Source organism: Motacilla alba, chromosome 3, assembly GCF_015832195.1.
Source record: "Motacilla alba alba isolate MOTALB_02 chromosome 3, Motacilla_alba_V1.0_pri, whole genome shotgun sequence".
In the NCBI taxonomy this organism is placed as follows: domain Eukaryota; kingdom Metazoa; phylum Chordata; class Aves; order Passeriformes; family Motacillidae; genus Motacilla; species Motacilla alba.
In genome coordinates, this window is record NC_052018.1 from 69,644,740 (window position 1) to 69,667,728 (window position 22,989).

Below are 22,989 nucleotides of genomic sequence, written 5' to 3' on the forward strand. Positions count from 1 at the left end.
AAGACCTAGGACCACTGTGGTGCAGGATCAGGCAGGAGTTCCCTCGGCACAGCCGCGGTGGCTCCTGCACCACGCAGTGCTGTACACGTGAGCCTTGTCCAGCTGCTACAGCATTCAGGGCGGTGCTGCTTAACATTCCCACTGCTGAGAGAGCTACTGAATGGATGGATGCACACAGGTGCTGGGGTCTATAAGGCCAGGAGCCTGAGTTCCTGAGGCAGCAGTGCCCCAAAGGGTGCAGTTCTGTGCAAAAGCCCACTGGCACACAGGCTTGCCAATGCATGGGCTTTCCTAAGGCTGTAGCAGCACGTGGAAAAAACACCAAGGGGAAGAGAAATTGAAAACAGACCAAACCAGTGCTGCCACAATGCCACAGGTGAGGAAATGCAACTGTACTCTGCTTGTACTTACTAAGACAAAGTGTTGGGTATCTGGGATGGGCAGCAAGAAATTCTTCACTTGGTTTGTTTTTCTCTGGGTTCCAATGCCCACCAGCTTCTAGCCAGTCCTTTCCAAATATTTTGCGATAATCAAGCTCTGCTCCTCTTCTTTCAGCAGGAAGGATCTGTACTGACACAGGAATGGCACATAATATATAATTATATAACTTATATTATGATTATATAACTTATAATACAATTCTAAACTTTCCAGAGAATAAAATCTAATCAATGCCACAGACTCCTTGGTCTTACTTGATGTTGAGTATGTTTCAATGCTACCAAGAATCTTACAAACCATGTCTCCAAATACCGAGTGATCCATATATTCAGTATATTTTATTAGGAGTCCTAAAGCCCCTCTCTGTACTCACTGAACCATAAATGAATATCTAAGCAAAGATTTTGCTGTATATGATGATGTAAGGATGTTTTCTGTAGCAATGGATCAGATGCTGCTTCTGCTCTCCTTTCTGATAAACATTTGCTGAAAGTTTGATTTGGTGTGGATTATGATATTTTTCTATTGTGGAAGGCAAATGTTGGCATTGGTGTCACTGAAACAGATCTGACTATGCTGCTTTTTCTATTTTTTCTTTCTTTTAAGAGTATGGTTTTTTGTTAACAGTCCTGCAACTTCAACATAATTCAGGCACCGAAAAAAACCACCATTGACCCATCTTGTCCAAGTCCCCACTAAGTCAGCAATGTTCGCAAAGAGGGCTCAGTCTTGTACTGAGCTTGTGACTGCCCCACTGACAAGGGGATGGATTAGTTGGCACTTTACTTTTCCTGCACCCTAACAACCAATAATCTTAAAAGAATCTGAAAACAATTCCTCAGGCAGTGATTTAAAATTTTTGCCAGACTCATTTGCTGAAATACCACACACCTCACAGTTGTTCAAAACCTCCAACTGACTTATCTTGGCAATAATGAGCTGTTTCAGGGTCTCTGGGTTCTTCTCTGTGTCCATGAAGGGGTTATTGTTACACTGCAGTGCCCTCAAACTTGGCAGTTTATCAAGCTCATTGATAGATGACCACTGAAATGGAAGGGAAGAGTATTTTGAGGAAATATAAATATTTCAGAACAGTACCTGGTAACACTGACTCTTCCTGTACAACAAACATGACTGGAAAAATGCTTTTGTTCACCTGAACCAAGTACCTGGATCCTGTTCATGTAGCTAAGGAAAGAACTGCACTCCATTTAATTAAAAACCAAACCAAAACAAGGAATTAGAACTTTAGATCATTAGAATTCTGTGAGAGGAATTACAAGGCAGCTGCCATAACATAAACGTGTTTTTTAGCTGTTAAGAAATATTTTTACATTTTAAACTATGCCTCTGTATTGACCAAAGAGTTCAATAGTTATCTCAGAATCTTATACATAAAATAAAAGAAAATTTTAAAAAGCAAACTTAAAGTTATTCTTAAACAAAGATGCATTTATTTACAAAATGTGAAACCATCACAATCTAACCTACCTGTGATATTTTATTGTCATTTATTGCAAGGCGTCTTAGCGAAGGAAACATTTTAGTTTTGCATCCTAGGAAAAGAGTAACAAGAAAACAGTGAAAACTTTAAATAAACAGAATAAAACTATAAACAAATTACTTCTTTTACATACCAAATCCAGCATCAGGAAAGTGTATAGAAGATATCCCAGTGTTTCTAAGTATTAGCTGTTCTAATCTGAAATGTAATAGATACAATGATCACTGTATGTGGCACAGGAAGTTTTTTGCAAAGAGATACAACCTGATTTTTTTTCTTTTCTTAGTAAAGATTGGCATCTTTTGATGTGGTGCAGCATCACTGACAAATGAAAAGCAGCCTCAAAGGCAGTAGCCAGACCACAGCTGTGTTTAGGGAATTAAATTTTCAGCGAGTAAGTGCAACAATTTCAAACTTTCAGAATAGCTCCTGGATTTAAAATGTGTGATTTTCTAAATGATTTTTTTTAATTAGGTTGTGGCTACTGAAAATCATGGCTGCTGTTTTGGTGTACAGGGAAAGATGATAATTCTGCAAATTAGCAAAATGTGGTAAATCACTTTCATTTCCTAAGTGTATAATGAAAACCTAATAACACACAGCTGAAGAATGTGTTATTGTACAACAAAAGCAAGATTATATTAAAATAGCTCAACTAAATAATGCAGTTACTCTCCTCAAGAGGGCAAAATGCCTCTATTTCAAGATCTCATTAATCTTTCATGCAACATCAATACTATCATATTTCAGCCAACAAGGACTACGGAGATGAATATCTAGGACAAAGAATTTCCAGCAAATTTGTTTACAGCTACCTGGGGAGCTGTGCTATGAGATGCAGCTGATTTCCATCCAGTATCTGGTTGTCTGAAAGGTCTAACAACTTCAGGGTCTGCAGGACATTATCAGGCCTGATATATTGGAAAAAACAAACAGAAAACAGAGTATTTAAAATTAATTGGCCAGTGAAAATACTATTTTCCTAAGTATATAACTGCATGCACACAATTGTGCACATTTATAAAAGATCTGAAATACATCACGTGAAATTTGCATCAATTATTGTTGTGGTGATGTAAATGCTACAGGAATGTAACTTTATGTGCTGTGCAACTTTGTGGTACACCCGTGGCTAACAACTGACTGACTCATGTTACTCACCTTTCCAAAACTGTAATATTATTAGAAGAAAGGTACAACTCTTCAAGTACTGGCCATCCTTGAGCACAAAGAAGAACCTAAGAGCAAAACTTTATTTAATATAACAAAAGACAGGAATATTTCAGAAATTATATTTCATTCAAATTTGCTCTAAATGTGTTCAGAACAAGCTATGGCTCCCCAAACCAGAGGAACAATTACAAAAGATTTCCTAGTCTTCCCTTTCTTACAGATGGCTCTCCTGTGCCCGGATCTACCAGCACAGATGACATCAAAGGGGTTCTGCAGTCACCCGACTGTAAGTTCCAGGCTTGTGGCCACCCTCACAGCTGAGACTGGAAACTGAGTGACCTGGAAACTGAGTTAATTCATCCAGTGAGTTGAAGTAACAAGGTATTCCCTATGATGAGGTGAGGAATTGGCTGTACAAACTTTATACATGTGCAGAAGTTCCAGAATCTATGTGTATAGCTAATACACATAACACATCTGACAGAATATTTTAATACATTAATTTTTCAGAGCTTGAAGCCTTTTCTGTGTTGCGACTGTGCCAGCCTATAACCCACTAAAAGCCAAGAATTGCATGAATTCAACACATCCTGAAGATTTAAAGTTCTCTAAAGAAAATAAATTAATTCAAAAAGGGCTACAAGATGAACAAAGATACTTTTGTTTTAGATCTTATTCCCTGAAATTGCATAAAAGTTTTACAGTTTTCTTTAACTTTACACAGCATGAATCCATCCAGCTGCAGGTCTATATAACTGACTCATAATAGACACCATGCCAAGGATAAACACTGCGATCTCCTCCAAAGGCAGCCTATGTTTTGGAACTCAACTGTTTCACCCCCAAAAACATGAAAAATCAACCTCCTGTCATATCTGTAACACACAAACACAAACTTAGATGTAACGACTTTTCCTGTTCCAAAGCAAGAGCAGGGAACAGATATTTCATCTCTTTAGTCTGATAGTGTTTCTCCATGTCAACAAGACAGACCAAAATAGTTATCCACTGGTGATGAAGAAACATGACAAGAAATGTAGAGAGTCAAGAGAAATGAGGCACATGTTCAGTAACAGATTGCCCCACAACATCCCAGCACTGGGATGAATGGATGGATGATTAAAAAAACTGCACAAACTTAAAATATCTGAAGATTTTTCAATATGACTAGGAAATTGCTAAATGATAGGTCACAGCACGATTCCAAAAAACTCAAATTGCCAAATTTCCAGCTACTGCTTAAAATAGCTTCCTCAGAAACAAAAGTTCACAGATCTGACGCTGTGAATTAACCCTCAGGAAAGACTGGGTCCTCATTGTGGATAACTGATGGGGAGGTAACAAATACCCAGAAGAGAGCCACTGACGCTCAAAACCAGAAGAATGGAAATGCAAGAGCTATTGCAAAAGAAATAAAGATGAGAACAAGAAACAATTGTCACCATGTAAGTTCATGATGTTCCTGTATCTTTAGTCTGTTTATCCCAGGAAGCAAATAATATAATTGGGAAAGGCACAAAGAAGCTAAACAAGAATTAAAACCATGAAACAGAGAATAGCTGTTCTCAGTTACTTTCATATAAACCATTGGGACTTACTAAATGAAATTACCAGGCAGCAATATCAGAACCCAAGAAAGGTTGAATTTATGTTAAATGATATGCACAGCAAAATTTTCAAATGGATTCTTAATACAGTTAGATAAATCATGGAACAAAAAAAATCCACAAATATTAATTAGAGGTATATAGTCTTGAGCTCACAAAGCCACACAATTCCAGGTTACTTTCTAAGAAGCTCTTACCATGTGCTTACCCTTTGCCTAGAATTTTTCCCAACTACCTGCTGCTACTTGCTAGTGTCAGAAGCATGATCCTGCACTTCTGTTCTAACCCAGATTTTTCTTTTACCCTGTATAATAGTAGATTATATTATAAATACAAAATCTTAGTTTGAAAACAGAATCACAAATATAACATGATTTAAATGCTGAATAAGAAAGAAAGGGTTTGGAGCCATAAATACAAATTCATTACACTCAAATGCATTAATTCAATTTCTAAGTCAATGGCTGCTAACTTAAAATAACTAACTAAAATAACTAAGTTATTTTACAGGACATTTTTCTTCCTTGAAAGTTATATGTTATGTTTTGAACAATCAATCAACATTTCTACAGTAATAAGCTCTTTTACTGATATACTAATAATCTCAGAAGTATTTAGATATATGCAAATCATATACTAATGAAAAAATTCCTTCTGAAAACTGATGCTCAAGGCATGTGAATGTGGAGCTATGTATTACTGCATAACAGTTCAGCATATCCTTCTCCTGTGAAAAATACTTTAAAACAGAGGAAGAAACTAAAAAAAACCCCAAGCATAACCATCCCAATGCCATATATTCTTACATATAACAAGAAGTAATTTTGAAATGCCGTTCACCATTAAAATGTTTTAATTAAAATTAAAAACACTCCTAAGACTTTTGCTTAGATCCCCATTGACAATTTAAATGTATTTCTCATTTGCTTGGATTATATCCATTACTATTTTCTATTTGAAAGTTGAATTTTCAAGTAGTTCCCCTCAGAGCTTAAGCAGTGACATTTTCAAGTAGTTTGTTCACAAAGTACTGATGTCAGGCACATGCCTTCATTTTTCCCCTTTTGTTTGCCCTGGAACATTGCTTTCAAGCACAGGCTTATGTCTCCTAACTTACAGGGAATGAATTGGAACAAATTTATAAAACAGATTTTGGAACCAAAGATGTCTTTATGGCCAATAACAAATCATCAGCTAAAGCAGAGTTTCAAAAAAAAGAAAAAATACAAAAGCTGCATAATTTTAAATTGCTCTGGCTAAGCTGGGGCTTTCTCACTGCAATTAAGTTGGCCCTGAAGAACTCTAATCTGCAGCCATGGCTCCAGCCAGCCTTTCAGCCCCCCCATAGAGGGATGAAGGACAGCCACTGGCAGGTGACAACATTTTAAACACCGCAATGCACAGATTTACTCTGATGAGCACTAGGTGACATTTCAAGTGTTTGCAGCCACTTAATTCTTCCATTCCCTTCACCATTCATATTGCTGCTACTATGGAAGGATTATCAACTGTCCTGCCATAAATCCCACAGGCAGTTTTAAGAGCACAGTGAATGGACACTAAACAAAACCACAGCAGTGACCTTCCTCTAATCCTGCTGCAAGACAAGAGAATGAAGAAGCTTCTTTCTATTCAAGCCCCTGTTTTGTTAAGTGTCTTTTACTGGATAGCAGCTGGTAGCTGAAATCTGAAAAGTCATGTAATTTTACAATGCAGTACTATAAAATCTGACCCTGAGAAATCCAAATAAGTTTGGAATTTAGAAGCTATTCTAAGTAACATGACACTGAGATGCACGTCCTAAGCCCCATCTCTGAACAAAGGCCCACTGCTAACTAGTTGAAATCATTCCTAATAAGACATCATACCAGGAGAGAGTCATTTAAGTGTGCACACGTTTCAGTGTCTGAAACAAGTCAGAGCTTTGTTTTTCCTCTGCTCTGTGCTGCCAATAACCAGGCATCATGTGGTTCAAGAACCATCAGTATGGGCAAAGATACCAATCGGTCTCCTGCTGATGCAAAGCAATGCCAAAACAAAGGTTTTCTCAGCATAAGGAGATATTTTCTTTCTATTTGCATTTGTTCTATTGCATACAGAGAATAACATGTAAATCTTCAACAGCTACCAGGAACCAAAAAGTTTTCACTTAAAAAAAACTTTGGGACACGAAGCTATATTGTACTCCAACTGCTTTTTTTTGATTTGGCAACTTACAGATGAAGATGAAGTAAAATGTTTCTAACTAGACTCCTATGCCAATATTGCTTCCTTCATTATGTAGGAAGTACATTAGCCAGTATGTAACTAACACAGTTACCCCACAGCACCTTTTCTAAGAATGATTTCATTTCAGTAGAAGAATACAGTGCACAAATGTTTATTGTGCTTCCCTTGCCTCGGAAACCTAATCATATTAAATTTTTAAAAAATCAGGAAAGGCTATTACCTCTGTCCATGTTATTTCAGTTTGATTAAGAGCCAGAATCTTCAAGTTTGAAAATGCACTGGATGTAAAAGTTGATGTAGATGGAAATCTCATTTTGTTTTCACTGCATTAAAAAAATATTTGCATAATGAATAATCACATTTATTTAAGTCATTAGTTTGGAGATACACATTAAAGAAAAAGAAATTTACATCCTCCAAAAATTAAAATCAGTGCCAAGATGTCACATATTTTAAAATATAATAAAATATATTTCTAGTTATATTCAAACATACTCTTTCCTAATTTACTTTCCTGGTTCCAGATTGCATATTTATTCAAGAATGCATATTTATTCCTCTGTGGCCTCTTTCACTAAGTTTTCAACATGAAAAGAATGATTTTCATTAATATTAAATGAAACAAAGCCAGAGCTTGGGCTTACACTCCTTAGTGTTGACTGAAAATGAGGAGCCTACATGACTATCCAGATCCCAGCAAAATAGAAGTCTGTAAAATCCCCTCTCAATAGGTAAGTATCACTACAAAGAAGAAAAGATAAAGATTCTCAAATCTGCAGTCTTCAAATCAGTTTTCATTATTCACCCTGAAAAAGAAGTTTTTATTTCTTTCCTAAGGCCTAATCTACCTTTTTATTCTCATAAAAACCTCTCAATGTAGTTTAGAGTTACATACTTATGGGTAAAATTTCCACATAGAGAGCTGGTGGACGGTTAATCACTTTTATTCTTCCAACATTCCATGCACAAAAAAAAAATCAGTTACAGATTTACCTTCTTTCTTTTTTAAAGAAAATACTGATTCAGACTATATCAGTTTATAGTTGTAAGCATCAGATTCCAGCATCAATCTCATTTTGTTTTCCATTTTTTTCACAAATAACTTCTGAAAACCCTTCAGTCTAGAGTACATTTCTCAACAATGAAAAACTGAAAAAATTATTCTGGGTGAATTAAAATAAATGTCTCTGTATTCTCATGCATGCTGATAACAATAAATCATGATACACTCTAGGCAAAGTTACAGTTACAAATAGCACCCAGGTTGCAAACAGCTGTTCATTGCTAAATATTGAAGAAAATGGAACACTTACAGCCATTTTAAAAATACATTTTTGTCACATTAATGATAAGAATAAATAAATAAACTGGTGATTTAGGCTGCTACCTAATCCATTGTGTTACTTCACAAAAGAAAATTCCTGTGGCATGTGCCAATTTCAGTGTATAGGTGTGTACTAGAAATGTCCTTTATTTTGGAATTATTTTATGAATTTTCTTGTTTCAATAGAATTGGAGCTTTATTTAACAACATCCTCCTTCCTTTTCCAATGCCATCACTGGACAAGAAATTTTCCCCTAGATCTGTCACCATGGTCTTAACAGTTTCTTATCAGCATCATTTTAGGACAGAAATAGACCAAGGTTTGGGAAAATTAAAGCATTATGGATAATTAAGTTTAGTGTCAAGACACAGTTGGCTAAACAAAAGTGGGTTCTTAAATGCAGACCTGCTTGAGCAGCCAGAATGTATCAAGAATAAAAAATAAAAAATAAAAAAAAAAACAAAGATAAGAAAGATAAGTCTTAAAACTTTGAAGAAAATGTTCTCCAGAACTTAGTCTTACACAGAAGTTGAACTCCTAGGGCGCTTCTTGAATACAGATGTCAGAAAAATATAGCCCACACTGCAGCCCACAACTTAAGCAGTTGCTTAAAAACAGGATTTAAAAAACACAAAAAAAACCTTAGCTCCCATTAGAATGAGTCTTGTTGTATCCAGTTACATTTAGAAAGCTGAATCCAGAGCCTCTTGGTTTTTGTTCCTACCCCAAAGGAAGAGAAACCCAAATATGAATATTTATACCTGACATTAAGTGTTTCCAGATTTCGAACTTGAGAAGCAATAGCTACTACAGTCTCCCAAGATAATATCAGATTTTTTGATAGGTTTATATGCCTCATATCTGAAATTTCTTGTTAAGAAAAGTAAACTTATCTCAAAACTGAACTTCCTTTTTTCAGAATTAGAATTAGGGTTTTGTTTTGAATCAAAGAGAAATAGATTACACTAAGGGATGGCACTGCTCAGTTACAGCAAATTTTATTTTGATTTGTGGTATGGAAATGGGTTATAGTTTTATAAAAGATCTTAACCATACAAATCCTCAAATGGATTAATTTCTATACTGACAGGAACTCTTATAAGTCCTTAAAAATTAACAAATAGTAACTGCTTTGTAGTTTTGTAACCCTGCCACCGCATGCAGTGCACTAAACACACTATTTGTTATATATTGGAAACCTCTGGTGTCTACAGAAGATATCAGTTCTATTTCTATGTGGTTATCTAGTCTAAGGAATTTTTAAAAAAAACATTGCTGGAGCCTTCTGAAACTGCAGTCACAGTAGCAACCTATGCCTACACTTTTATTTTTATACACAATTTGCATTTCGTCTCAAAAATTGTAGGCGTCTGGCTTTTAAACTTTTTAACACTGGATTAAACTTTTAAATATAAACTTTAGGTTTAATTGTTTATTTTTTTAAATAAAAGGATACAAGTATCATTCATTGGCGTGAATGCTTGGAATGCTAAAGTATGTGCTTTATTTGTGGCATCATGCAATACAGCAAGAAAAGGATACTGGCACACGTTCTGCTGATTTCCTCTTCCTGACCAGCATGGCTCACTGCACACTCACGCACTGAGATATCCACCAGTTTGTTCAGTTGTCTACATGAGAAAGAACATTCTGTTAGGTAATCTTCAAACAGAAATAGGTATGTTACATAAATGCCTTGTTTTTACAACTACATAACATCCTTTTCATGTGTATCTCCTTTGGAATTAGCAAAGTGCAGATTACTACACTGCAGTGTCATTCACACTCGAAAAGATACATCTCTATTTTCTGCCTTTACATCACTACTACAAAATAAGTCTGGTTGAACCATAGTTCCCTCATCCAACTAAAATAAAGAATGGTAAAACAGATTAAATATAGCTGTGAAAACTGGAATTTAATTAGAGATTCCAAGTTATAAAGATTTCTTGCAACATGTTTTGCAAGAGGTTCAGAGTTATTTGGGCAGTCTTTGTATCACTTGCCAAAAGTATTTTTGACTGCTTAGTGTGCTCTGGGAGAAAAGGAGAATAATTGTGGAATATCAGCTCAGAAGGAGACTGCCACCTACTGAACTAATACAGCTTTTCTGCTGGACGCCATTAGAACTGCAATTTATAACACATCATTAAGTTACTTCCTTTCTTACCCTTCCAGGTACATGAACATGACATCAACTGATTGAAAAACTTCTTCATTAGCAGTACAGTGACTTTCTGTCTTCCCTCTCTTGGTTACAAAGTCATTTGTGATATGAGTAAACAAAGACTACAAAACACTGTACAATATTAAGAAAACATTAAAATACATCTATTTTAAAAAGACCATGCATGTGTATGATAACTGCCAACATGATGATAATTTATCTCTCATTTCTCACCAGATATCATCATCTGCTTCTTTATGAAACCAGAATGAGGATTATTAGCACTCAGACATGACATAATCCCAATTTGTATTTGTAAAACCTGTAAATTATGAATCCACAATTGGAAGGTTTCTTGTCTCCACCATAGTGCAGTCTGGCTTGCTTTTAGACACAATTTTATATGCATAGCAGTCCTTACAGTTGAAATACTACTTGACTGATCAATCACTAATAATGTATCTTAGATTTTCATATATAACACTTGCCTTTGCTGTTCTGCAACAGAATCCATGCCAACAAATTCCACAGTCTTTGTTCCAAATACTACTGTACTCTCTGTCCCACACTGAACATCCTGCTTGTCATTCAATCCATACCGATCCTTTACTGCAGTAAGAAAATCTACTCCAAAATTTGCCTTGTTTGGCCGGATGAACGATCCTCCTTTAGGATGCCTAGAATAGAGCAGCCAGGAAAAGTTGAAATATGAACAGTTATCTTAACAACGAATGACTAATTAAATACTGCTTCAAACAAAAGTACTGAGAGCCAAAGCAGTGAAAAGGCAATTCTACAGGCTAATTGTAAACATCACTGTTCCCAGCGAGCCAGGTAAGACTTTCAAAGATACTCTGATTGTTCTTGATAGAAGCTCACATAGTGAGATACCATGAGAACTGGAGCACCAGCTCCCCAAAATGTACTTGCACATCAAAATTACAGTGTCAGTGATATTATTTAAAAGAACTGCTCTGTTATTTTCAAACTCATTATGAAGTCAGAGCTTCTTTTTCTCCAGAAAAAGAAGCTTCTACCTACAGATAGACACAAAGCTACCTAAGTCATACAATAAATGTGCTCGGAAATTTACCAAAGCCAAAGGAATACCCAGAATAGTGATTGCTACATGGTATTTGACTTACTAGTAATTCATACAAATGACACAACATACAAATTGTAGTACTCAGAACTCTTATACAAACTTTGAAAAATCCTGATACTAACTTGGTAACAATTTTGAATATTCAACAGAAATATCCAACCAATAATGTATGTTCAAGACAGTCCAGTGGAGCTCCTTGGTTTTTCTTGAGCACTGAAAAAACTTTGTTGCATTCCTGTGTCTTGCCATGCAATTGCTTAGACATTTTCTAGCAAAGTTAGCTAGTAAACAGTTAGCTAGAAACACAGTATCAGGGAAAAACTAGCAGAGACAAGCTATGGGAATGGTACCACCGAGTAGATGAGGATCTGATAGGAGCATCAGCCAGAAAACATCAGGAAGAAAATTGGTAGCTATGAATATCTGTCTGTCATCAAGCTGAGAAGACAACAGGCTTTGGTAGGAAAGTGCCCAGGAGGAAGACATCACTTATGTAAATAAAACTTCTCAAAACAGCATGTAAGCATCAAGTGTCCAATTAGCAAACCATAATATAAACCACCAGTGCACAAAGTTCAAAATTATCACAGAAAAAAACCCAGTAACTAAAAGTTCCAAATCTTATGAACCTATTACAAGTAGATGGAATAGTTTGGACACCACATATTCACATTTTTGTTAAAAAAATCAGTACTGGAAATGTCCTGTGCCAGTTTCATTCATTAGCATTTCTACTCTCATATCCTTAAGAAGGACCTAGGTAGAAACTCAATATTATTTACTTTCAAAATATTTTTAGTCTAGTTTTGTAATGATTATGTTTAAGTGCAATGATTACAAAAGAAGCAGAAAGGCAAATTACTAAAGACTATAAATCTGGTATGAACTTTTCATGCTTCATAAGCATTTTCAATACATTATTCATCTAGTACCTTCTCTTAAGTAATTTCTTCCATTCCTTTGAAATTCTTCATAACTTGCAAATACTTGACTGATTTAAATATTGAACTTTCTCAAGTGTAAAAATGATGTGATCATTTCTTAATATGTCTTCTTAAAACAGTAAATTACCTTTTTACCACCTAAACTAGAATATCTCTTGCCTGCAAATATATCACTTCTGCATTTAATTAAGTCAAACAGCTTCATAGATGGCAGATAGTGGATTCTGTGGTGGCAGATAGGATTCCGCTTGGGGCTCTGGAAAAAATCCTTGTACTCCTGTCTATCTAATTCACACTATGTCCTACTGTAAGTTTATTCTGACAATAACTGTTCAATTTCCTATCACCATGATTTTGCCATCACCATCCCTCTACACTCAACAGTTCTGCTCTCCTCAACCCTCTCATCAGAGGTAATCTAGAACCTCACATCTGCATTCCTCCTGTCATGCTATTTGTCCCTGTCATAACCAAGACCTTTGGGTCTCTCCATCACCATATCCATTCCTAAGCCCATTTCTGTCCTCTCAAGTCACCACTTCTATTGGCATCTCCTTCTTTATTTTCTGTGCAGGAACCAGTTCTATCCTTAGGGGAAAAAAAAAAAAAGAAAAAAAAAAAAAAGCAGGAACCTAGCTATAGGAAAATTTTAGTGTATTTATACCTTCTCTTTTTGTCCTGATCATAAGGTCACAGGTTTTCTCTCCCCTGTTGCTATCACTTCCCATTACTCTGCACACTATTATAAGTTATCTAATGTATATTTAAATCCATTCCACAGCCTAAGCTTCTTTTTCAGTTCCAGTCTATTTATTTGATCTACTTTTTTAAGAACTGTCACAAAAGACGGGAAAAGAAACTGCCACAGGAACCTATTTTCAGGCAAAATTATTGTGCATTCAAGGAGAGAGGTCACTGTAACTCATTTTCCCTAAAACACACTGCCTGTATTAAATTTCACATTGGGACATATGAACTGTACAAGCTGCATGTACATATCAAATAAACAATGTACAGCACCTGGACTAATGCAAAGACACACCATAAGTCTCCCATAACTGGGAGCTAAACAGGTAAATCCTAATCCAAAGAATCATCCGGCATGCCTATTATGAGATGGAAGAACCTATGGATTACTGATCAACCTCATTTAAGATGAACACTCAGAAGTCTGAGAACAGGGACTTTTGTTTTCAGGTATGCAAATTGTCTTGCAGACAGAACAAAACACTGTGAAAATAGAATGGCAGAAGATATGGCCCAATTTTCTTAAGCAGAAAATGCTCAAGTGGGGCTCTGGCAAGGCAAGTGGCTGGCTCTGGTTAATATTGACACTTCCTACTGACTTTTAAAATAGGTTGACCCCAATCTTAGAAGTCATCTTCTAGGACACTTCCTATTCATGATTCAGTAGCCTGAAGCATACAACCCATCTGCTGGCACACCCAGGGCACTTTAAGGATATTCATTAAAATTTAAATTAGCTGTCAGCTTCCACTGAATAAGGAGGAAATTTGGCATCATTCTTTGCTAATGTAAAACAAAGTGATGGCACTGCTCAGGTACACGATGGCTCTTCATATGCTAGGGAAATATCACACACACACTTCTCAGTACTGAAGAAAAATGCAGGAGTACATAAATCATACCAGCTATACACTTGAGCTGCCTGACTGCAGAAGCTCTGAGCCACGGAGAGAGATGTCAGCTTTATCAGCCTAGGCAGTGAACATGGATCAAAGGGCTTCTTTGCCCAGTACGGTCTGTTTGCAATGATCAACTACAGGTAATTACCATCATGACTGCAGCAAATGCACTACAAGGCTCATAAGGAGTCATAAAGTGGAGCTGTTTGAATCCATGCATGTTTTTTTACACAGATCTGAACAGATCTCTTCCTTCTAGGGGAAGGTGTTCAACAGACAAAACTTCTATTAGAAGAATCTACACACTGCAGTAAAGAAAATCCTTCAAGTTTTAGAAAGAGGCCATGGCACCAAACAATGCTTACAAGTGACACCTAACACTAACCTGCCATGGTGTATCAAATTCCTGACTGAACAGAAGAAGCTTTACAAGCATGAGCAAGTATTTCAAGTTCTTGAAAGTTTACCTTAGTTAAACAGACAAGAAACTTGACTCTGAGCTTTCAAAAAACAAGGAAAGACAGACAGACATCTGCAATTTTATGCTATATTGGGGTTCTGCTGGTGCACAGGACATGTTTGAGCAGTGGTTAGGGACAACCTTTTGTTTCAACACAGTTCTACTGGCAGCAAAGAGCACGAGTTTCTGATGAACAAAACTTCTTAACTGAAACCTTCTCAGCAATCTTAGGAATGCTTTCTGCCTTTGCAAAATGGAAATATTTTTTTTTCCTGGATACTAAAATGATATTTTTTCCTGTATTTGAAGAGTTTGTTTGTGCTCTAAGTAGATATTCCTGGAGGTGAATGTGTCACCCTTGAAGAAAAAATAGCCTGATTTAATATAAACAGATCTTTCATGGAGCAGATCATCTTGAATCATCATGGAGCAGATCATTGTGCAACAAGTACACGACAACCAGGGGAGGAGGGTGTGCTTGTAACCCACGTTTCCCAGGGGAGCACACGCATACAAAGGTGTCAGTGGGTCTGTGGGATAAGAGCCTAATGGAAAGCACACTCATGTTTCAAAAGCTGTATACAAATTTTAACACTGTTTTAAGGCTTGATTACTCCTCATTTCTCTTGAAGGACTGTAGAACACAATTTAATTACATTATACACTACTGCAACTGACAGCTAAAATAATAGCTTCCTCAGTTAAGAAATAAGATCCTATTATCAGGAAAAAATGAACCCAAAACCACCACTAGATTGTGCATTGCCATTTCCAGCTGATACAGGGTTGATGAACATGCTCATGATGTCAGCATAATTTGAAGTATGGCTGTTTTGTTCTTTGCTATTCATATTCTTAAGAAGTTCAATTATCACCACATAATGACCCAGAAAAAATGTGCTGCCATGAAACATAAAAGTTTAGGTCATATTTTCAAAAAACCTACTATACAGATCACATAGAGCTCTAAGCAGACCTACTGTTCCAAGCAAGGACTTGAAAAGAAAGAAGATTCTCTGGTAAAGAGAATCTCAAAATCAGTTTTATTTTCCTCCTATGGTCTTATTTTCAAATGTCACTCTGAAAGATGTACTTTTTAAAGCAGTTATTTTCAAAATTGCCTTAAAAACTATTTCAGAATGTGCTTTCACTGCATTTGTTTACAGCACAAGCTACTTGATCAGCTGCTTCAGCTTATCAGAATTCAAGGAGTGAGCAAAGTAGGCTTGTAGGCAAAGGATACTCATGATAAGGTGTAAGGGGGAAAATACAGCATTTTTTTAGATGTGTATATTCATCTACAAGGAAACATTATTCCCTCCTAATCAATAGTAGTAAAGAGGTGATGTTTTAAGTTGTGGGAGGGTTTTGTTTTTCAGCACTCTTTTGCTAAAATAAGGTAACTATTTCTTACTTAAGTTTGCCTATATTTTCACAATAGTCAATAGAAGGACTACAAATGTGCGTGCACACAGGAAGTTATGTCTGTGTGTCTTGGTGGACTGTTGGAACTATGTGTTCTCTTAGACCCAGCAGGACTTCTGATTGGAAACAAGCAGAGCACAAAGAACAGGTATTGAAAGAACAACATGTTTAAAGACCACAACATTTACATTTGTAATGGGTATTGAGCTCCACTCAAAACATTGATTTTTACATCAAAAATTAGGATTACTGTCTGAGATCTCATCTCCTGGAAGCACACTAATGGCTGCTAAAAACCCAAGAGTCTACACACATATATATATATATCATATACACACAAATGTAAAGCAGTAGAGTTTCTAAAAAAACAGTCATGAAATGTTCAATTGCTTTTCATGTCCAGAGAGATTTGGAATGGTCAGCCAATAATTTCTATTTTTTTTCTCCTATAGCAGAACATATCTAGCTTCAACTTGGAAACTGTTTCAATTAAATTCAAAACATTTAGGAAGCAACTTCCACTAATATATTAATTTTAAAAACACGGTTATGCTAAAACCATCATTTCCAATTCTTTAGCTGAAACAAAAAATCCAGCAATGTTGATTTTTTTCTTTTATTAAGTGTGTTTAGCCTCCTCAAGCCTTGTTCTATTATTATTTGATACAAAGGAAGAAATATAAAGTCCTCAGAGGTTAGTGTATTCTTCTTACTTTTCTGAAGAATAGATTTTGTTCCCTCATCCTTCACCACTTCTATGCTCAGGAACTTACTGAGCTAGCAGTCTGTACTATTTAAGAGCTATTGATGACTTTCTTCTATGGACTCATCCAGTTACTATTTAACGTACAAACTTTTAGCTGTTGCATGTGTCCTGACATAGAAATCAATGACTTGCTGCAGTTAATATCCATCCTAGAGTCCTGTATTCTGCAATTTCAAACATGTTAAGTGCTCAAATCCTTTCACTTAAAAGTAATGCATGCATATATTTAAAAACCCCACACAGCTGCACTATGTTTTGCACGTACTAAATCCAATGAATATATTTAACAATTCCTTAGTGATACAAATATAACCCAAACCATTAACAGGAACTTGGCATTTTCCCTTAACAAGATACATGCAAGTCACCTTACATTCAAATACAAACTGTATTTGAGACACTTAATATTGACCAATATTTCAGTTCAGAATTACCTAACGAAAGTCACTAAGAAATATTGATTTCCTAACTAAAGTAAAAGATCTAAAACCTATTAAGAATACTAATAACATCCAAAAGTCTCATTTTATAACATACCTCTGAAAACATGACTTGTATTTTCTAAGTATTTACTATACCCTAATACCTGTAACTGGATAAATATCAGTGCAGGAGCCTCTATGGATTAGCTAGTCAGAGCACTCAGAATTATGATGTTTTTAATATTGGCCAACTGATAACAGAAGGGTTTGCCCTAAAAATTGCCAAAGGGTCTTTTCCCATAGCACCTCGTTACCACATATGACATGCCAATGCTGTGAACCAACTCACCTGCACTTAAAATACTGTGTTCCTTCATAGCTGCCATCATGCTTTCCCCTCTGAGGATCATCCCATTCCACGCCCAGCCAAATTCCTGAAAAAAATGGTTGATACTTTTTCAAATTTACAGCATCATATTCACAGAAATCACAGCTGGAAAGAATCTCTGCAGTTCACTTAGCCTAACCTTCTCTCTCAAAGCAGGAGATTATCACCAGCACTAAAAAAAGTCAGTCAGGTAATTTGTTACCTAGCCAGACCCTGAAAATTTCCAAGGAGAGAAAGATTGCAACACATCTGGTGAGCATGTTCCAGAGCTGCATTGTAACGTAGCAATGTAATGGAAAATGTTTTCCTGCTGTGGCCATTACCCTTTACTGTACAATCTAGTACTTGTAAGAAGAGTTAGGCTCTGCCATCTTTGTAACCAGCTGTCAAACAGCTGCAGAAGCCACTGGATGGCACTTTTTCTTCTCTTCACCACATCAACCAAGCCCAGATCACTCAACCTCTTCACAACACATGTGTATGGTCTGTGCCCTTAACCACCCTGGCAGTCCTCCAAGACTCCTCAAGAGAGGAGATCTTTGAGATCCTCTCAAGTTTATCTGCATCCCTCTTGAACTGGAAGAGTTGCACACCAGATACATTACTCCAAGCGTAACCTTGTCAAGAACCCCTGCCCCCAGAGAGGGATAACAGCTTCCTTTAACTTGCAGGCCATGTTCATCACTTCCCTCTAAGGTAACCCAATATAACATGTTTCTTTGCTCGTTACAGGGGTCACTGCTGGCTCATATTCATAACAGTATCCAACTTAACTCCCAAGCCCTTTACAACAGACTCTGTGAGTCACTAATACTTCCTGGTCCATACGACAGGTGGAAATTTGTCTTCCTTGAATCTCTTGGGTTCAAACCTAAAGTTCATAAACCTTGATCTGGATTGCAATTCTATCTTGTATCACAGCAGCCATTTGAGGGGGAACACTGTTCATCACCCAAGTCACTGAGGAATACATGGAACAATACACACCCCAGCATTTACTTCGGTAGTACTCACTCATTACAGATATCAAGTCATCAATTACTTTTTCACTTGACAACTTTCAAATCATTTAACAGTCCATTCACCTACCTTGTATTTCTTCAGCTTTCACATAAGAGTCTTTATGGAGGCATTATTCAAAGACTTACTGAAGTCAAGGAATATTGACTTGTTCTCCCTTTATCCACATTCACAGTTGTATCATCACAGAAAGTAATTACATTTGCAAAGCACGCCTTCTTCTTATTTACAAGTACCAAATACTCCCAACTACCATCTTGTCCTTCACAGGCTTGGAAATCGATTCAAAGGAAACATGTTATGTGATCTTTCCAGAAACTGAACTGAGGCTAAGGAGTCTACATTTCCTGGTCATCCTTCTTGCCTCTTCTAGAACTGTATGCAAGGCTAGTCTTCTTCCAAGCATCAGCAATCTTCCCATAAATTTGAACACCTATGGTGGGTTGACCCAGGCTAGATACCAGGTGCCCACCCAAAGACACTCTGTCACTCCCCTCCTCAGCTGAGCAGGGAAGAAAAAACACAACAAAAGGCTCATGAGCTGAGATTAGGACAGGGAGAGATCACCCACTGATTACTGTCACGGGCAAAACAGACTTGACTTGGGGAAAGTAACTGAATTTATTACCAGTCAAAATCAGAGTAGCATAATGAGAAGTAAAACATATCTTTATACCCCCACCTCAGCTCTCCCTCCTTCCTGGGCTCTCCCCTCCTCCCCACAAGAGGTACACAGAGATGGAGAATGGGGGTTACAGTCAGTTCATCACACCTTATTTCTGCTGCTTCCTCCTTAAAGAGGGTGCTCCTTCCCCTGCTCCAGTGCAGGTTCCTGCCACAGAAGACAGCCCTCCATGGAGTGGTCCAACATAACTCCTCCCTACAGGCTACAGTAGTTCTGTAGCAGTTCCTTTGGAACTGCTCCAGTGTGGAACCCTTTGTTCATGGGGTGTAGTCTTTCAGGGAAAGGCTACTCCAGGACACAAGACCTACAAGGAAACCCACTCCATCAGGGCTTATCTCTAGGTCTACCAGGAGCCTGCTCAGGTGTGGGCTTCCCCCAGGGTGATCACTTCCTTTCAGGCATCCACCTGTGTGTGCCTCCTCCATGGGCAGCAGGTGGATCTCTCAACCCGTGCTGACCCCCATGGGCTGCCAGGAAACAGCCTGTCTGTCTCAGTAGGTCTGCAGGAGAATCTCCTCTCTGGAGTGTGGAGCACCTCTTTCCCTTGCTTCTTCACGGACCTTTGTCTCTGCAGGGCTGTTCCTTTCACATAGTCTCACTCAGCTCTTCTCTGGCCACAGCAACTTTCATGCAAAGTGTCTCTTTTCCTTCCCCTTCTTAAAGATGGTTTCACCGAGGTGCAACTCCCACTGCTGACAGGCTCAGCCTTGGCCAGTGGCAGGTCCACCCTGGAGCTTGCTGGCCACGGCTCTGTTGGACAGGCAGAAAACTTCTGGCAGCTTCTCACAGATGCCACCCCTGTAGCCCCTGGCACTCTCAGAGCCTTGCCACACAAACTCAACACAATATGTTATCAAAGGAGCACCTGGTCTGGTGATGCTCTGCTGCTGCCTCTTACCTTTCCTGACTCTGCCAGCACAGAGATCAGGGAAAAGACTGTGAAGTTCTTACACTTCTTTTGACAACTCTGACTTCTTTAAAAAACACCCAAAAACCTCACACAGGTTAGAAATCACCATATTTACACAAGAACAATGAGGAAAAATCAAGTTGTAAATTGCCTCGTTTTGCTCGATAGTGTTGGGGTTTTTTTAATTAAGAATACGAGTAGAACCTCGAGAACAACCATAAAACGTGAAGATTATTACTTTTGTGGCGCTTACCTGCAGTCCGAGACACGCTGCCCACGTAGCGCACAGTCCCGTAGTCAGTGCCACAGGCGACCCGCCGACCCAGCGCATCGGGAGGCAGCCCGGCAGCCATCCCGGGACCGCGGGAACCGGGCTGCTCCCACACCTGCAGGCACAGCAGAAACGCCCTTAACACACGCGCAAGCCGCTGCTCTCACAACGCCGCTACCTTGAGCCGCTCTTTTGCCGCCGGGCTGCAGGCGGCCTCCCTGCCGGCGCAGCCCCGCGGCGCTCCCCGCTCCCGGAGCGGGCTCCTGTGCGGCTGCTCCCAGCCCCGGCCCCTCACGGCGGGGCCGCGGCCGCCCCTCACGCGCCGCCGGGGCCGCTCCGCTGCCGCACTTCCGCCCTGCGCCGCGCGGCACCCGCCGCCCCGCCCCGCCCGGCTCTCGGAGCCCGTCGATTGGCCGCGAGCCCCGGCGCAGCCCTGCCCTGGCCCGCTATTGGTCCGCCCCGCCTTCTATCCTGCTCGAGTGACCGCCTTAGGGACAATTCGGCCGGGGCGTCGCCGCCGCGGAGCCTTCTGGGTAATGGTGTTCACCGAGGTGGTCTCGCCGCGCGGGCTTGCCGGCCCCGGACTGCAGCTCCCAGCATGCCGCGGGGTGAGAGGCGGGCGCTCTGATTGGGCGAGCCTGGCCCCCGGGGCGGTGCCGGGGTGTCCCGCCCGTCCCCGGGAGTTGCGCCTCCCTGGGAGTGGTCGCGGACTTGGAGCGGACGGTGAGGAGAGAGGAAAGGCGGCCCGGAAAACACTGCCATGCTGTAAAGCAGCGCGCGGTGGGCAAAGCCCTGCCGCACCGGCGAACCGACACCGAGCAAGAGATGGTTCCGAGTCCGTAGCTCACGGCTGGGGCGCTCTGCCGGGAGCAGCGGCTGAGAACGCGGGCGGCTCGCTGAGCAGTAGAGCTCCCCCGGAGCACCCCGGGCCAGGGAGACTCCCGATCGGTTGTATTCCTCTGTACGCTGCTACATTTGTTGCTGCACTTATTTCAACATTCAGTATTTGGGGAAAATATTCCCAGGGGGGTCCAGGAAAAGCGAAGTGTCCACTGTACGTAAGATGAACAGCAAAAAATGCAAGACCTGACTGTGTTCTAGTACCAGTTGGTGAGGAACAGAAACTGAGTAAGGTGAGGCAAGATCTAAAAGCTGTGCTTATAAAAATCAAAGTACCCTAATTGACGTTTTTCACCTCTTGTGTTTCATAGTTCAATGTCTCATAACAGCTTAATGCAAACAATAGCATTAGAATGTTGGCACCACCGAGACTGGAGCAATCATGACAGTAAATAATCAAGCAGCTCTTTCAGTCCTACGGCTCCATTAAATGAAATCCGTCTGTCCTTTTGGCAGGCAGCATATTAGTACTCTATACTCTGAGTCTGTGATACTGACTACAGAAATTAGGTATGGGTATTGGGTAACACTAGTACTTTCCAATCAAAACAATGTGGATAATGTGTATATTCTGTAGCATGCTGATAGCTTGCATCTTCTAGTAACAGGCTTTGAAGGTGTTCTTTACTGGCTCGCCTAAAGCAGCTGCTCCCCAAGGGGACAATCCAGCAAAGAACTCTGTGCCTTCCTTTCATAGTCCTCCCTCGCATAGGTAATGTGTTATTTCAGGCCAACTAACAGAATTGGGGGAAAACAGAGATACCCTAGTCCTTCTTCCACATCTTTGGTGGGGCTGCTTTCTCATCTGGGTTCCTAAGCACACTCATCTCCCACAGAGGGCACTCTTGGAACGATCTATTCCAGTTTCAAGCCATGTAGCTGAAGCTTCATGGAAGTGGTAAAAGTGACAGGAGTAAGGCCTCTTGCTCTCCTTTTTGACTCCCCCACTGTTCCCAAGGTGAGAGCTGAGAGCATCCTCCACTTTGTGTATTGCCTGACAGGAAAGGCACTGAAAACAAGAAAATACTTTTTGTGATCTTTCTGACCCCAGCTGCCCTTGTTTTATCCCTAGTTTGACAGGTAATGTAGCCATTCTCACAATCTACATGCATGTTGTCAAATTTATTTCTAAAATGATAATGAGAATAGCAAAACTTACTGCTTGTTCTTTCTATGTACTTCTCATTTCAGTGTTGTAATCAACGAATAGCCATAGCTCATGATCTGCTTGACAAGGAACAGGACAGTCCCAATGCCAATGAAACAACTAGACCAATTTAACATTTTCACATCATTACCTCAAATTACAACTTCAGCATTTTATAAACACTTAAGTAAAAATGGATTTAGCTTCTGAATTTATTGAACATTCATGCTGGATAGTATAAAAGGTAAGAGATTAGGTTTATAGCACAGTTTTTACACTTCTGTGACCAGCAATAACAATTCGTCTGTATGGCTTTTACTTTGACCTGTACATTCCATCCCACCCCAAAAAGAAAGAACTTAGCTACAGGTTCTTCAGTCAAAACCACAGAAAAACTGTTTGAGTTAGTTCCATGCTTCATATAGTTACTCTGCAACTATAGGAAATTTTACTT

At 39.1% G+C, this 22,989-nt stretch overlaps 1 protein-coding gene across 2 annotated transcripts in view; it reads right to left on the reverse strand.

Annotated features, from left to right (window-relative positions):
• TBCE (tubulin folding cofactor E) overlaps positions 1-22,989 on the reverse strand; it is a 50,772-nt gene that overhangs the window by 4,635 nt on the left and 23,148 nt on the right. For both annotated transcript variants that reach the window (XM_038132440.1, XM_038132441.1), the window contains exons 2-13: positions 20,471-20,603; positions 17,564-17,648; positions 10,935-11,123; positions 9,822-9,910; positions 9,041-9,140; positions 7,175-7,277; positions 3,107-3,183; positions 2,761-2,856; positions 2,079-2,143; positions 1,933-1,997; positions 1,333-1,485; positions 412-565 (exon numbers count right to left, since the gene is read on the reverse strand). In XM_038132440.1, coding sequence (XP_037988368.1) covers positions 412-565; positions 1,333-1,485; positions 1,933-1,997; positions 2,079-2,143; positions 2,761-2,856; positions 3,107-3,183; positions 7,175-7,277; positions 9,041-9,140; positions 9,822-9,910; positions 10,935-11,123; positions 17,564-17,648; positions 20,471-20,570 — 1,276 coding nt within the window. In that variant the 5' untranslated portion in view covers positions 20,571-20,603. The remainder of the gene's footprint in view (positions 1-411; positions 566-1,332; positions 1,486-1,932; positions 1,998-2,078; positions 2,144-2,760; positions 2,857-3,106; positions 3,184-7,174; positions 7,278-9,040; positions 9,141-9,821; positions 9,911-10,934; positions 11,124-17,563; positions 17,649-20,470; positions 20,604-22,989) is intronic.